Source organism: Microcaecilia unicolor, chromosome 11, assembly GCF_901765095.1.
Source record: "Microcaecilia unicolor chromosome 11, aMicUni1.1, whole genome shotgun sequence".
NCBI classification, from domain to species: Eukaryota; Metazoa; Chordata; class Amphibia; order Gymnophiona; family Siphonopidae; genus Microcaecilia; species Microcaecilia unicolor.
In genome coordinates, this window is record NC_044041.1 from 195,909,054 (window position 1) to 195,925,806 (window position 16,753).

At 45.1% G+C, this 16,753-nt stretch overlaps 1 protein-coding gene across 4 annotated transcripts in view; it reads left to right on the forward strand.

Annotated features, from left to right (window-relative positions):
• LOC115479481 (RH-like protein) overlaps positions 1-15,881 on the forward strand; it is a 37,543-nt gene extending 21,662 nt beyond the window's left edge. For 3 of the 4 annotated variants that reach the window (XM_030217409.1, XM_030217406.1, XM_030217408.1), the window contains exons 5-10: positions 2,251-2,417; positions 4,923-5,060; positions 9,094-9,224; positions 13,229-13,308; positions 14,776-14,849; positions 15,507-15,881. In XM_030217409.1, coding sequence (XP_030073269.1) covers positions 2,251-2,417; positions 4,923-5,060; positions 9,094-9,224; positions 13,229-13,308; positions 14,776-14,849; positions 15,507-15,533 — 617 coding nt within the window. In that variant the 3' untranslated portion in view covers positions 15,534-15,881. The remainder of the gene's footprint in view (positions 1-2,250; positions 2,418-4,922; positions 5,061-9,093; positions 9,225-13,228; positions 13,309-14,775; positions 14,850-15,506) is intronic. The other variant, XM_030217410.1, reaches the window with a different exon arrangement.
• The last annotated feature ends 872 nt before the right edge of the window (positions 15,882-16,753 follow it).

Genomic DNA, 16,753 nt, shown 5'->3' on the forward strand with positions numbered 1-16,753 from the left:
ACGTGTGCTAATTTTAGCGTGCACTAAAAACGCTAACATGGCTTTAGTAAACAGGGCCCTAAGTACCTTAACTGAACCTAGCAGATTGTATCTTTATTTTTAACTGTGTTAACACAAGAATAAAGCTGCTTCCTGTGTATCTTGTTCCAGGATTTCCACATGGAAATTTGTATACTAAATATAACTATAAGTATATAAGGTTAGGCACATGCAAGTTATAGAAAATTAGCCCTTATGCGTATGATTTGTACAGTTATGCGCATAAGAGAAGCTGCATGCTCAGTGGTATTCAGTAACTTATGTACACAACTAACTTAGCACACAAATGCAAGAGGGTGTTCTCAGGGGGAGGAGCATGGGAGCATTCACACAAATACAAGGAGGCGTTCACAGGGGGAGGAGCATAGGCGGGGCATGGAAGTGTCCACACAAATACAAACAGGTGTTCACAGGGGGAGGAGCATGGGAGCATCCATACAAATGTAAGGGGGCATTCACAGGGGAGGAGCATGGCGGGTCATGGGAGCATCCACACAAATGGAAGAGGGTGTTCACAGGGGGAGGAGCATGGGCGGAGCATGGGAGCAACCACACAAATACAAGGGGGTGTTCACAGGGAGCATGGCAGGGCATGGGAGCATCCACAGAAATGGAAGAGGGCGTTCACAGGGGGAGAAGCATAGCGGAACATGGGAGCATCCACACAAATACAAGGAGGCGTTCACAGGGGGAGGAGCATAGGCGGGGCATGGAAGTGTCCACACAAATGGAAGAGGGTATTCACAGGGGGAGGAGCATGGGCGGGGCTGTGGGAGCAACCACACAAATGCAAGGGGGCGTTCACAGGGAGCATGGCAGGGCATGGGAGCATCCACACAAATGGAAGAGGGTGTTCACAGGGGGAGGAGCATGGGCGGAGCATGGGAGCAACCACACAAATACAAGGGGGTGTTCACAGGGAGCATGGCAGGGCATGGGAGCATCCACAGAAATGGAAGAGGGCGTTCACAGGGGGAGAAGCATAGCGGAACATGGGAGCATCCAGACAAATACAAGGAGGCGTTCACAGGGGGAGGAGCATAGGCGGGGCATGGAAGTGTCCACACAAATGGAAGAGGGTGTTCACAGGGGGAGGAGCATGGGCGGGGCTGTGGGAGCAACCACACAAATGCAAGGGGGCGTTCACAGGGAGCATGGCAGGGCATGGGAGCATCCACACAAATGGAAGAGGGCGTTCACAGGGGGAGAAGCATAGCGGAACATGGGAGCATCCACACAAATGGAAGAGGGTGTTCACAGGGGGAGGAGCATGGGCAGAGCATGGGAACAACCACACAAATACAAGGAGGCGTTCACAGGGGGAGGAGCATAGACGGGGCATGGACGTGTCCACGCAAATACAAACAGGTGTTCACAGGGGGAGGAGCATGGGAGCATCCATACAAATGTAAGGGGGCATTCACAGGGGAGGAGCATGGCGGGACATGGGAGCATCCACACAAATGGAAGAGGGTGTTCACAGGGGGAGGAGCATGGGCGGGGCATGGGAGCAACCACACAAATGCAAGGGGGCGTTCACAGGGAGCATGGCAGGGCATGGGAGCATCCACACAAATGGAAGAGGGCGTTCACAGGGGGAGAAGCATAGCGGAACATGGGAGCATCCACACAAATACAAGGAGGCGTTCACAGGGGGAGGAGCATAGGCGGGGCATGGAAGTGACCACACAAATACAAACAGGTGTTCACAGGGGGAGGAGCATGGGAGCATCCATACAAATGCAAGGGGGCATTCACAGGGGAGGAGCATGGTGGGACATGGGAGCATCCACACAAATGGAAGAGGGTGTTCATAGGGGGAGGAGCATGGGCGGAGCATGGGAGCAACCACACAAACACAAGGGGGCATTCACAGGGAGCATGGCAGGGCATGGGAGCATCCACACAAATGCAAGAGGGCATTCACAGGGGGCAGGACATGAGGGGGGGGGGGTAACATACAGAATCCTGTAAGTTATGTGCTAAGTGTTGTATTCAAGCATGCACATTTATTCCTGCTGTGGACATGGTGTATGGGAGCACACCTAAATGTTGGTGCCAGCTTTCTCTAGTACAGAACACATATGCACGGAAGTGCTCAGAGAATAGGCTCACAGTCCGCATAATTTGAGCACCTAACTTGTAGCTCTCAAAGGTGTGTTATATATTGTCCTACCAGATTATTCTTAGGGGCTTCTGCTTGTTTTTCAGGTTCCCTTTTCCTGTGGATGTTCTGGCCCACTTTTAATTCTGTTCTGGTTCCGGGTGCCTCTAAAAGAAGGAACGCTGTATATAACACATATTATGCCCTCGCTGTCAGTGCCGTCACTGCTTTTTCATTTTCAATTTGCACCAATGCAAGAGGGAAGCTGAACATGGTAAGACTGAAGGTTAATCTAGTTTTGCGGTAATGATTCCTTCTTTCTATAGTGTGTGTGGAGGACATTTTAAAAAATTATTTACTATCCTAAATCTGTGCTCAAGACAGTTACCATTTCAGAGTCCCTTTTACTAAAGGGTGTTAAGCTTTAACGCACGCACAGCGCAGGAAAAACAGGCTACCACAAAATGCGTTAAAGCATTTTCTGGAATTGTGTCTGTTTGTATGCATTAAGCGCATGTTATCTATTTTTGAAAAACATTTTTTGAGGGAGTACGTCATGGGTGTAGAACAGGTGTGGAAGTGTTACTAGTTAGCGCATTCACATTAGCGTGTGCTAACTGAATAACGCAAGATTTGTGTGGGAGCACTTAGCACCTTCGAACTAGGAGGTGGAAAGTGTTCCTGTGTTATATTTTAAAGGTGCAGCACACTAATGTTGGCATTGGCACGTAACCTGCAAAAATACCCCCCCCCCCAACAAAAACAAAAAGAAAATGCCCAACTTTTATGCCCTGGTAACTCTGGGCTTAGTGCAAGGGAAAGTCCAGTGTTAGATTTCATTGCCCCTAAGTATTTCCCTTCTTCAAAAGGTTTACAGTCATGGATTTAGTTTAGATTTACTAACATGGATTGTCTTAACGTACATTATTACAGCAATAATGTACACACTAGTGGAGGAGTAGCCTAGTGGTTAGTGCAGTGGACTTTGATCCTGGGGAACTGAATTCCATTCCCACTGCAGCTCCTTGTGACTGTGGGCAAGTCACTTAACCCTCCATTACCCCGGTACAAAATAAGTACCTGAATATATGTAAACCGCTTTGAATGTAGTTGCAAAAACCTCAGAAAGGCGGTATATCAAGTTCCAGTTCCCTTTCCCTTCCCTTTCCCCTATTTGAGTAGTAAAGTGCATTATGGAACAATAAGGCACACTATATGAGTAACTAGTAAAAAAGGCCCGTTTCGGGCTGAAATAAAACGGGCGCTAGCAAGGTTTTGCGCGGAGTGTGTATGTTTGAGAGAGTGTCTGTGAGAGTGACTGTGTGAGAGTGAGAATGTGCAAGTGTGTGTGTGTGACAGAGAGTGGGTGTGAGTGTGTCTGTGAGAGAGCGTGTGTGTATGTGAGAATGAGTGTGTGCGAGTGCTTATGTGAGACAGTGAGTGTCCTTCCCTGCCCCCCCTGTCAGGTGTCAGGACTGGGGGGGGACTGTGGACAGTCATGAAGGCAGCCCCTACCAAAATAATGAAAGCAAGACCATTTGTATTATAATCACTGCATTCCAGAGAACAAAATGGAACAAGTTCCCACATGCTATCTTTTGCTTTCTGTATTCAGTAGCAGACAGGCTTGCTAGACTTACCTAAATGGCTGCAGCTGCAATACACTGAAAAGAAAGCAAGGAAACCTATGAGACGTAGATACAGCGGTCCCCTTGGCCTCTGACGCTCCTCCCTTCTTCTATTTGACTTCCCTCTGATAGGTCCGTCATTCGGTGTGACGCTCCTCCCTTTTCCTGTTTCAGTTCCCTTTGATAGGTCAGAGAGGTGCAGCTGTGACACTCCTCCCTTCTCTGATAGGTCAGGGCGGGGCAGAGATGTAGTGTGCTTAAAAATGGTTACAGAGCTTCGAACATACGAACTGTTGAAGCCTCAGAGTGTGCTTTAGAATGTTGAGGGTGCTTTTTATGTGCAGATGGGGCGTGGCCTACGGCCCAGGTGGGCGTGGCTGAGACTGAGGGTGAGTAGTCCGAATAGCCTAGCCTACCAGGAGGACAGGAGTTCAGGACAGATGGAGTGAGCTTCAGAACGTCTGAGGGGGGATTTTATTTATATAGATAAGGCACATTATTGAGCAATAGGGTGCACTGTGTAATACGGTGCATTACTGAGCAATAGGGCACACTGAGTAATAAGGCGCATTACTGAGCAATAGGGCACACTATTTGAGTAATAAGGTGCATTATTGAGCAATAGGGCACACTGAGTAATAAGGCGCATCACTGAGCAATAGGGCACACTATTTGAGTAATAAGGTGCATTACTGAGCAATAGGGCACACTGAGTAATAAGGCGCATTACTGAGCAATAGGGCACACTATTTGAGTAATAAGGTGCATTATTGAGCAATTGGGCACTCTGAGTAATAAGGCGCATTACTGAGCAATAGGGCACACTGAAGAATAGGGTGTACTACTGATGACACACAAACAAAATTGAGGGAAGGAGTCCTGTTGTTTTGGTTTAACAACAACATGAGAAATATTGTCAACCTTTGCTATGTGGTTTCAAGTGAATGCATATCCCTAACACATACTACATATAAAATGCTCAAAATCAGGTAATGGCCTGTAAAGTTGAAATCATTTTGAAGCTTTTGAAAATGCAGTAAATAAAATTTTAGCTGGCTGTTTGCAGGTTTTGATGGTTCTGGCCTTTGCAAAGTCTGAAAAAAGTGGAATGGATTTTTTTGTAAGCAGATCTTTGTTGTGTGCATACACAGGTGCACGTTCGCAATGCGGTGCTGGCCGGTGGTGTCGCTGTCGGTTTCTCAGCTTACTTAATTTATTCTGCATGGATTGCGATGACAATAGGATTTTTGGCTGGCATGATCTCAACACTTGGATTTACATACATACAGGTAATATAAAAGAGCAACACATGTCCCTACAGAGTGTATTTTCTGTATGTGCCTACTGAGGAATGTTAAATTAGAGATGTCAGTGTTAAATATACTGCTGTGGAGGAGGTCAGAACTGTGAGCTGCCATGCAAGAGACTCAGTTTCATTTTCAGTCCCAGATTCTGCTGCTTCTCACATCAGCTGGCGATAAGGAGGTTGCAGGTTTAGTCCATCAACCTGCAGCAGAAGGGATCCCCTGTTATTACTGAACAGTGACACCTATTGACGAAGCTCAGATTGCATGCATGCATTCTCTGGGTTGCAGAGGGGGCTATGGTTCAACTAAGAAGAAATGAGGCTTTTAAACACAGGCCCATGCTCATGCTCTGCCTCTCTAACAGTTTGGGAAGCGCTTACTTAGGGTGTCCGGTCCCCTTACATAAGTACATAAGTAATGCCACACTGGGAAAAGACCAAAGGTCCATCGAGCCCAGCATCCTGTCCACGACAGCAGCCAATCCAGGCCAAGGGCACCTGGCGAGCTTCCCAAACGTACAAACATTCTATATATGTTATTCCTGGAATTGTGGATTTTTCCCAAGTCCATTTAGTAGCGGTTTATGGACTTGTCCTTTAGGAAACCGTCTAACCCCTTTTTAAACTCTGCCAAGCTAACTGCCTTCACCACGTTCTCTGGCAACGAGTTCCAGAGTTTAATTATACACTGGGAAAGAAAACTTTTCTCCGATTTGTCTTAAATTTACTACACTGTAGTTTCATCGCATGCTCCCTAGTCCTAGTATTTTTGGAAAGCGTGAACAGACGCTTCACATCCACCTGTTTCACTCCACTCATTATTTTATATACCTCTATCATGTCTCCCCTCAGCCATCTCTTCTTCAAGCTGAAAAGCCCCAGCCTCCTTAGTCTTTCTTCATAGGGAAGTCATCCCATCCCCGCTGTCATTTTAGTCGCCCTTCGCTGCACCTTCAATCACTTTCTAAATCCCAGGTTGAAATGAACAGTTTGCAAACACGTGTGCCTCAGAGAAGGTGAAAAGCTTATGGGACATATTTTTCTAATGTGTTTGTATTCCCATACGAAATTGGGAACACTTTTATAACTGTGGGCCACCCAACTATACCCCGAACATGACTCCCTTAGAACTGGGTCTAATCGGGTCTCTGTTAAATGTACTGCAGTGAATGAGTAACTGAGTTACAAAAAAGCTAAGTAAACGCTAAATAATTAATATTTTAAAAAGTCATAAAAAGATTGTCTTTTGAAAAAAACTGAAAAAATGGATCGATGAGGATTACGTCACTACCCCCAAGATATGCTTGGCTTAAATTCAGCCATAACAGGGGTAGATGCGTGGATCTGAGAATCCTATAAAAGGTATTATACTGGACTATCAAGGATGTGAATGTATAGAGTTATATTTGAAGTTGAGTATATCGTGAACATATATCCCTTAGAACTGTGACATCTATATGTGTACGTAGCAGAATTATGAAATCGGCATTTCCACATGTAAATCACACAACTGTTCTGAAATGACCTCCTTAAAATTGTCGACCTGCTATATGGTAAAGAGTAGAGAGAGAGTGAGAGACGGTAGTTGACTCTGCTATATATATATAAACCTGTAAGTTCTTTAAAAGACCTTAAAACTCACATATTCTTGTTGTAAGTAGAAAGGGGCCCCGTAAATACACTGAGCAAATATAACAATCCAGAGTTTGCATTTGGTCCAAGTAATTCAGAAAGGCTGGAAGCAGCGTGACCAAAACACACCCTTCCTGCAAATACTACACTGTCTGCCAGTACCTTACAGGGCTAAATTTAAATCGCTATGATTGATTTTCAAGGTCCTGAGATAAAATCAGCCAGAGTACTTAAAGAATAAGTTAGCCCTTTACACACCTTTGAGACCTCTAAGGTCTCTCAAGGATCATCACTATCTGTACCTTCATCAAAAGATATTGTATGATGTGATACCCACCAGGGAGCCTTCTCAGGAGTAGCCCCCACGCTCTGGAATTTACTCCTAGAGGGGCCACCTGTAACTTGAGACTCCCTCTACTTCAGGAAGCAGGTGAAAACCTGGCTCTTCTCCCAAGCCTTTAATACATAGGGTGACTGACTATACACCCATTCTGCACCTGGACTAGCTTGCTACACCCACTGTATCTCAGACCAGTTCCTTATATCTTGATTAACTGTATAAAGAACTTGCCTTGAGTTTAGTTGTGCATCTGTTTATCCCAACTGACTCTGTACGACCCATCTTGTCTCCATCTATATACCTGCAATTGGTCCCTCGGCTACATGGTAAGCTGTATTGTAGAAAAGCATTATTATCATAGCAATGTTATTTGAATGTTCTATTATGCTAACATCAGTGGAGGAGTGGCCTAGTGGTTAGGGTGGTGGACTTTGGTCCTGAGGAACTGAGTTCAATTCCCACTTCAGGTACAGGCAGCTCCTTGTGACTCTGGGCAAGTCACTTAACCCTCCATTGCCCCATGTAAGCCGCATTGAGCCTGCCATGAGTGGGAAAGCGCAGGGTACAAATGTAACAAAAATAAAATAGATACTATTGGAGATTCTACATGGAATGTTGCTACTATTGGAGATTCTACATGGAATGTTGCTATTCCACCTGCAACATTCCATGTAGAAGGCTGCGCAAGCTTCTGTTTCTGTGAGTCTGACATCCTGCACGTACGTGCAGGACGTCAGACTCACAGAAGCAGAAGCCTGCGCGGCCACATTGGTGATCTGCAAGGGCCGACTTCTACATGGAATGTTGCTAGTGGAATAGCAACATTCCATGTAGAATCTCAAATAGTAGCAACAGTGGAGGAGTGGCCTAGTGGTTAGGGTGGTGGACTTTGGTCCTGGGGAACTGAGGAACTGAGTTTGATTCCCACTTCAGGCACAGGCAGCTCCTTGTGACTCTGGGCAAGTCACTTAACCCTCCATTGCCCCATGTAAGCCGCATTGAGCCTGCCATGAGTGGGAAAGCGCGGGCTACAAATGTAATAAAAATAAATTATATCTCTGGTGTTTGAATTCCAGTGCTGTTAAGTGTGTATATTTTTGATCCTGTCCTATTATTAGGTTCACTTTGCTGTTTTCAAGTTTACCTCATTTATTGTATTCATTTTTATATTTTATTTATTTATTTTTATTTTAGATTTGGCTATCCTATATAATAATTCTCACCTCCAACGTTCTATGCTTGGGACCGTGGCTCCCTGGCTGCGCGTGTTTCCCTACTCCTCCTACTGCCTCGGAATCAGCTGTCACCCCCCCCGCGCTACGGCCCCCTCGAAACCCACCCCCTTCCTGAACCTGTCGATCCCCCCCCCCCACCGAAACGCCGAAAACCGCACCCCCTGCCGCTGTTGTGCACTACCTGTGCTGACAGCCGAAGTGTTGTTCTGCCCTTCGGGTGGGTTCCTCAATCATCTTCTCAGAAAGTTTAACTCCGTGCGTCTGACGTCAGACGCACGCAGAGGAACGTCCCGACAAGATGATTGAAGAACCAACGGGAAGGAAAGAACAACACTTCGGCTGTAAGAACAGGTAGCATAACAACGGCAGCAGCGGCGGCGGGGGGCAGTTTTCGCCGGAACAGGGGGGGGGGGACAACAGATTCGCGGAAGGGAGGGTTCAAGGGGGCCATAGCATGGAGGGGGGGGGAATTGCCTGCCTAAGGCCCGTTTCCTTGTCTACAGAAACGGGCCTTTTTTTACTAGTTTTAAAATATTTGGCTAGTTTACTATTGTTACGCTGTTAACAAAATTGTACGTTTTATGTTCAATTGTGCCTACTGTACACTGCCTTGGGCAAATTTCTTCCTAATGGCGGTTAATAAATCCCAATAATTAAATGCACTCAGCTTGCAGTACTGTACTGGAAGATGCCGAAATGAATGTATCTATTGACACTCTCAGTTGCCAAGTTAGAAGACTGCGAGTCAAAGACTGACTTTCCACAGCTCTTAACTGATGTCTAAATCCATGTCCCTTTCCCACCCACAGACGTGTTTGAATTCTGCAATTCAGATTCATGACACCTGCGGCGTTCATGCTACATTTGGGTTACCAGGGCTGCTTGGAGGGGTGTCTTATATTCTGCTTATTTCAATAGGTGACTGGGACAATATAACAAGGTAGGTTTTGATATAACCTGAGCCTAGCTAAGGACTGAAAAGTTCTTCTTTTCTACTTCACTTTTTGTGAAATAAGGATGGAGAAAGTTCTGCGTGGCCTTCAGTAGATTAGTATTTTTTTTTTAACTATCATGCCTTTCCAATGGTAATTCAAAGCGAGTTACATTCAGGCACAGTAGTTTCTTGAGTTCTCTGTAATGTGATAGTTCAAAGGCAAACCAGTTATCATAAATTACTTAGTATAATGCAAACAGATTTACACGAACAACTTGACCTACCATAGGCAAACCTAAGCAACCCATCCTTTTACTGGGATAAGCATAAAGGAATCCTGTGCCGAAGGAATGGATCCTCAGGAGCTTAGTCAAGATCGGGAGGCGGGGCTGGTGGTTGGGAGGCGGGGATAGGGCTGGGCAGACTTATACAGTCTGTGCCAGAGCCGGTGGTTGGGAAGCAGGGCTGGTGGTGGGGAGGTGAGGATAGTGCTGGACAGACTTGTACGGTCTGTGCCAGAGCCGGTGGTTGGGAGGCAGGGCTGGTGGTTGGGAGGCGGGGCTGGTGGTTGGGAGGCGGGGATAGTGCTGGGCAGACTTATACGGTCTGTGCCCTGAAGAGCACAGGTACAAATCAAAGTAGGGTATACACAAAAAGCAGCAAATATGAGTTATCTTGTTGGGCAGACTGGATGGACCGTGCAGGTCTTTTTCTGCCGTCATCTACTATGTTACTGGTTCATCTAATCATTAACAACAAAGGCTCAGAAATTACCTCCTACCGATCTTCTTACCCTCCATGGTCTTCCCCTACCTCTTCTTCATCACGCCACTTCCTTACCTGTCCCTATCCTTTCTCTCATACCTCTTTTATCCCATTTACCCCTTTGTTCATTTGTCCTACCACATACCTCCTTTGTTGATTCTGATATTATAGATTGCATTCTCTCTTGTTACTATGTAAGCCACATTGAGCCTGCGATGAGCGGGAAAGCTCGGGGTACAAATGTAATAATAAATAAATAAATAAAATATATCATAAAATCCAAGCCCTGTGGGCACTGCAGAGCTAACTCAGAACAAGATGTGCAGAGGAAATGTATAGTTCAGAATGCATGAGGTATGCATGATAAATGATTTTTAGTAACAATAAGCTTTGGCATCGTCATCTGTCTTGTCCGTGTGTTGCTTTTAAAAATATAAAGATGGGTTAGATCCTTTTTGTCCAGTCCATTCATTCATCCTTATATTTAAATTGTATGTATTTTCTCTTGCAGTGAGACATAAAAGTACCCATAAGATATATCGGGATTAAGCAATGTATTAGTAAAGACATAGTCATGAGAACATAAGAATAGCCATACTGGCTCAGACCGATGGTGCATCTAGCCCAGTATCCTGCTCCCCACAGTGGCCAATCCAGGTCACAAGTACCCGGCAGAAACCCAAATAGTAGCAACATTCCATGTAGAGTCTCAAAGAATAGCAAGATTCTGGAATCCCAAATAGTAGCAACATTCCAGAATCCCAAAGAGTAACAAGATTCCAGAATGCTACAGAGTAGCAACATTCCATGCTACTAATTCCAGGGCAAGCATGGATTTGACTGTAGAACTGGGGAAATCATTTCACGCACGAGACAGGGACATCGCTGTTGCCAGACAATAACCAATATGTCTGTGTCCTGTGTGTAATTGTCACTGAGGTGGATTTTGATGGCGGGGGTGGGGGGGGGGGGGGGGGGGGTGCAGGAAATCCTCCTGGGAACCTATGCACAGGAGCTGCTCTGCTACAAATACTGGAACTTAGCAGGCCTGGGGCTCAGGGTGCTACAGACCCCACAGCACTGTGCTAGTCCGAGGGGCAGTTCTGATTGCTTTGGAAATGCAGTTTCACCAGCCCACTCTGCTGTCCATGGCATCTCTGGACCTGACCTGTGATGAACTAGTAGTCGTATCACTGAAGGGAATGCATATTTTGCAGCACAGCCAGGCACAGGCAGCTCAGTGTGTTCTGCAGAGGCTCAGCCAGAAGGTGCCCGACTGAGGAAAAGGGGTTCAGCTCCTGAGTCGCTCACAACCACAAAGGGTTCAGCTCCTGAGTCAAGACCACAAAATTGATGTCTGCAGCAGTGGAGGAGTGGCCTAGTGGTTAGGTTAGAATGGTGGACTTTGGTCCTGGGGAACTGGGTTCAACTCCCACTGCAGCTCCTTGTGACTCTGGGCAAGTCACTTAATCCTCCATTGCCCAGGTACAAATAAGTACCTGTATATAATATGTAAGCTGCATTGAGCCTGCCATGAGTGGGAAAGCGCGGGGTACAAATGTAAGAAAAAAATATTATCATAAGACTTGGCATTAGAAAGAAATTTAATAACAGAGAAAATGATGTCAGATAAAGACCAGCTTTGCTCATCTCATCTGTCCAGTAACATGGCAAGGGTTGTGCCCACCTTACTGGGGCACACTGGATGGGCCAAGCTGTGCTCTTTTTCTGCTCTCATTTGCTAAGTTACTATGTTAGAAGATTCCTGAAAGAATTATATTAACTTATGGGAAAACAAGATCCATGCAGACCTAGGAAAAGATGGAGCAACGACCAGAAGAGACAGTTTCCTAATAGAATTATGTATTTACTTGGGGCAAGGGGGGGGGGGTCATTTATTAACAATTAACCCATAAAGGACTAGATTCTATATATAACGCCTAAAAATTTTTTAAAAAGCCTAAATTTCCGCACGGTTTATAGAAAATGCTGAGTCACCTTGTCTGCAAGACTAAATTTAGTCAGGTATGTCAAGTAAAAGTTGGTGTAAATGCCAACACCTAAATTACATGCGGACTGGGTGTATTCTATAACTAGGGTTACCATATTTTGTCCTCTGAAAAAGAGGACACATGTCCTGCCCCGCCCCCTGTCACATATTCCCCTCCCCCCAGATCACATATTCCCCTCCCCTGCTCCCCCATCACCTCCCCTCCCCTTACTATCTACTGCCCTGGTGGTCTAGTGACCTCTTCGGCGAAGGAAAGAGCCCCCTATTTCCTGCCCGGAGCTCTGTCCTTGCCCTGCATCCTGTTGCTGTGACGGTCTCGGGATTCAAAATAGCCACCGAGAGTTGAAGTCTCGCAAGGCCGCTTCAATTCTCGGCGGCCATTTTGAATCCCGAGACCGTCACAGCAACAGAATGCAGGGCAAGGCAGCACTCCGGGCAGGAAAGAGGGGGCTCTTTCCTGCCCCGAAGAGGTCACTAGACCACCAGGGCAGTAGATAGTAAGGGAAGGGGAGGGGAGGCTAGGATAGGCCCGCCGCCCACCCGCCTGTTTGTCCAGAAATCCGGACAAACGGGTGGACTGGCAAAACTAGTCCGGACATGTCCTCAAAAAGAGGATATGTCCGGGTAAATCCGGACGTATGGTAACCCTATCTATAACCACGTGCACAGATTTTAGAAATACCCATGGCCACACCCCCTTTTCAACTATGTGACTTAAAATTTGCACACATCATGTTATACAATACACTTAGTACTGCTTGTAAATTCTAATACCAATGTGTCAATTGCTTGTTAATTGGCAATTATCGGCACTGATTGACTTGTTAACTTGTTGAGTCGCACTATATAGAATCCTGGGGAAAATGGACCCTACCGCAAATAACACATATTAATGGCCTTTGTGTATCCTGTTAGTAATGGATTCCTTTGGTTGTTTAACCTGTCTCCTTCCATAATCAATGCTCAAAACAGGTTACAAGTGAGCACAACGCAATACAGAAAAAAAAATCAAATTGATTAATGTAGTATAGTACAGTCCTGATTGGTCACTGCAGTAACATATAGTAACATAGTAGATGATGGCAGAAAAAGACCTGCACGGTCCATCTAATCTGCCCAACGAGACAAACTCGTATGTGCTACTTTTTGTGTATATCTTACCTTGATTTGTAACTGTCATTGTCATTTTGTGCTTTCTGGAAGGTATTTATTCATTGTGTTGTATCACCTCTAGGTTGGGTTATCAAGCCTTGATTGGAGTTGTTTGTCTTTGTATAACCTTGGTAATGAGTCTTGGAGGGGGACTCCTCACAGGTCAGTTCAATAACAGATGTTTTTCAATCCATTTAGAATGTTCGATAGTTTCTTGCCCAAGTTACGCTTGGGAAAATCGCTTTTCTCTCTGTGCTTTAGTGTATTATATTTATAATATTTCATTTTCATGCCTCACCAAAAAGTCCAAGGTGTGTTACAATATACATAAAATGCCCGTTATCCAACCCCTTCCCCGATTCTCCTTATTCTGCCCCCTTAAAAAATAACATCGAACTGCTTAGCTAATCCCTGTTTATAGGTGGTGTATCAAATGAAATTATAAATCATAAATTTCCCCTCCTATAATAGAGGAGTTGCATAATGGTTAGTGCAGTCGGCCGAGAACCTGGGGAACTGGGTTCAGTTCCCACTGTGGCTCTTTGTGATCCTGGGCAAGCCACTTAACCCTCCATTGCCTCAGGTACAAACTTGGACTATGAGCCCACTACGGACAGAGAAAGCAGCTGTATATAATACATAAATAAACCACAGAAAGGCAGTATATTACATGCATGACCTATGCGGTAATAGTTCCACTTCCTAACCTTATCCAGTCATCTCCTATATTAAATCAGTGCCCCTGTGTCACCTCAACAACTCCTCTACCCAAAAGCCAAGCTTTAACCTCAGTTGTTTGCACTTGAAGCCTGGGCTTTTACCCAGTCCTACAATACTGAAAGTGGTGTTCATATCTCCTGTCTATGGGGCTAACAGGACACAGGCAGGGAGGGGACAGAGCCTGTTCGGCTATTGCAAGTTTGCAGCCTGAGAACTCTCACTACTACAGAGTTCATTTCTGACATCTTTGCTACTACTACTACTATTTAACATTTCTATAGAGCTACAAGGCATACGCAGCGCTGTACACCATACACAAAATTGCGGTATTACCGTATTTTATATATATTGTGGCACAGAGAAGCTCATTTGCAGGAATGCTCCCCCTATCAAGCAGTAAGAGGGCCATTTTCAAAGTGATTGACATGGTAAAGGGTGTATTATTCCTATTAATAAAGTATTGGAAAACTGCCCCCCCCCCCCTCGATATGGCTAAAGATCCAGACTGAAAGGAGACATTCCTGAGGGCAAGTTTAGGTTGGGAGAAATAGCACACAGAGATTGTATTTTCAACACTATGGGGGGTCATTTACTAACAATTAACGTGGCCATCTACTGTAGGGCCCACTTTATTCCTGAGGGCCCAGCAGCAGATACTGTGCCCTAACCATTAGTAAATGAGCCCTATGAGAGGTACTGAAAACAAAACCAAGTGCAAATGTCTGTGGATACTTTGTACCTGTGGCGAGTTTCAAAGTGAAAATACGCACATCCTTTTGTTTTGAAAATTGAGGCAGACTCCATGGGTTAAATTTACCCACCGATTTTGTCCCAATGCGGACGGTCTGAAAATTGCTCCTTAAATTACCTTTCAAAAATAACCTGAAAACTGCCGTTTTTCTAAACCAGGTTTCTTTCTAACCTGCAAATTATGGAACGCACCCAAGCACTGGAAATATTTCGATGATCAAGCTTATTGGGAGGTAAGCCTCAAATATATATTACATTTCACGAGCTGAAACAAAATTAGACACACAGAACCTAGTTAATGGCCCCTGGGAGAAACATTAAAAACCTTACTTTTGTTCAGTGTTTTGGCTGGGCCGCTGTTCTTCTGAGGTTTTGGATAAATAACTCCTGGTTCTTGCCTGGAAGACAGCATTCAAGGAGCAGCGAGCACTGCTGTCTTCGGTAACTTTGCATCTTTCAGCCTGCTTCATTATGCAAAGCCCAGCATCCTCTTATCCCCATATAAAAAAGCAGTTCACCCTTTGTGACATCAGCAGGCAAGGACAACATAATGCAAGGGTGGATGATGGCCACGGTGACAGCCAGACTTTTGAGAGACACACACACCGTCCAAAATACAGAACGCACTTCTTGCCTCCCTGACTAGACTTGCGCAGGCCGTGTACCGGTGTTATAAAGATCTGTGCAACACACTGTAGAAATTCAGACATTAATCACACTATCCCTAACTTAGGCTAAGTTATATCGGCAAGGCATTTGTTTTATTCCCCATCCCTCTCGCACGTATTGAATACAATGAAAGTCCATTGGTACTTGAAAGAACTTCTGCATTTTTCTTCTGGGGTATTCTCCCCTTCTTAGTTTTCATGGCTATGTTTTTATATCCACAGTTTCCCCATTTAGCTAATAAACTTTAAGCAAAGGAAGGAGAAATTCGAAGACAAGTTCAGCTTGAGCTCATAAGACGACACGCTTAGAGGGATGTTCAGACGTCAGCTGTAAAGGAAAAAGAAGATGAAGACCTGACCAACGGAGGGGCCCTTTTTACTAAGTCGTGTAGGTGCCTATGCGCACCCAATGCGCGCCAATTTGGAATTACCGCCTGGCTACCGAATGGTCATTTCATTTTGTACGCACGTCCAGTAGGCGTGCCAGAAATGTTCCGGCACACGGCACTAATCAGCACTGTACGTGCACTGACGATTACCGCCCAGTTAACACACGAGACCTTACCGCTAACTCAACGGGTGGCGGCGGTAAGGTCTCAGGCCCAAAATGGATGCATGCCAATTTTCATTTTGCTGCACATCCATTTTTGCCCCCCCCCCCCCAAAAGGCCTTTTTTTGCAGGTGCGCTGAAAAATGAACCTGCGCCTGTCCAATACACGCATCTACACCAGCACAGGTCACTTTTCGGCGCACCTTAGTAAAAGAAGCTGAATTCATACTTGAGGCGAAACTATTTTCGGCCTTCTAATTATTACTTTTCCACTATACTTTTTGTTATAGACACAATTAAAAGACTTTAACCCTTGAAGGCCAGGCCAATTAGCGTCTGGACTGGGCCTTTTTAAAAAAAAGGGGTCCACGACGACGGGTTATGCTAAAAAGTGTGATTTATTTTTTTTGATCTGCTTCAGAGCTACCAGCACTCAAGAGCTCTACAGTACATTCTCTCCAGCCTTTCGTCTTTCGGATACCTGCCATTTGCAAGCAAATGTTTTGTTTTTCAGGCTTCACTTTCTAACATTAATCAAATCTGTTCTATAACTACCACTCCGCTTGCTTTTATTAAAAAATATATATTGGTATTGAGCTGCAGAAAATATGTAGAATAAATTGACTTATGATTTAAAATGACCTCATGGGGTAATATATACATATTTTTTTAATTTAAATGAGAAGTATTTATTAAATATATGCAAGAGAACAATATAAAACACAGGCTATCCTACAACAGTAGTATAAGATAACCAGAAGTACAGGTTCTCCCAGATACAGCTCACTCCTCAATTTATCAACTGCTTGGCATAAAGCAAACCCTAAAAATGATCAGGAAAAAAAAGTGTGTGTGTGTGGGGGGGGGGGGGGGGGGGGGGGGGGGGAAGAGAAGAGAGAAACCTCAGCAAACCAAACC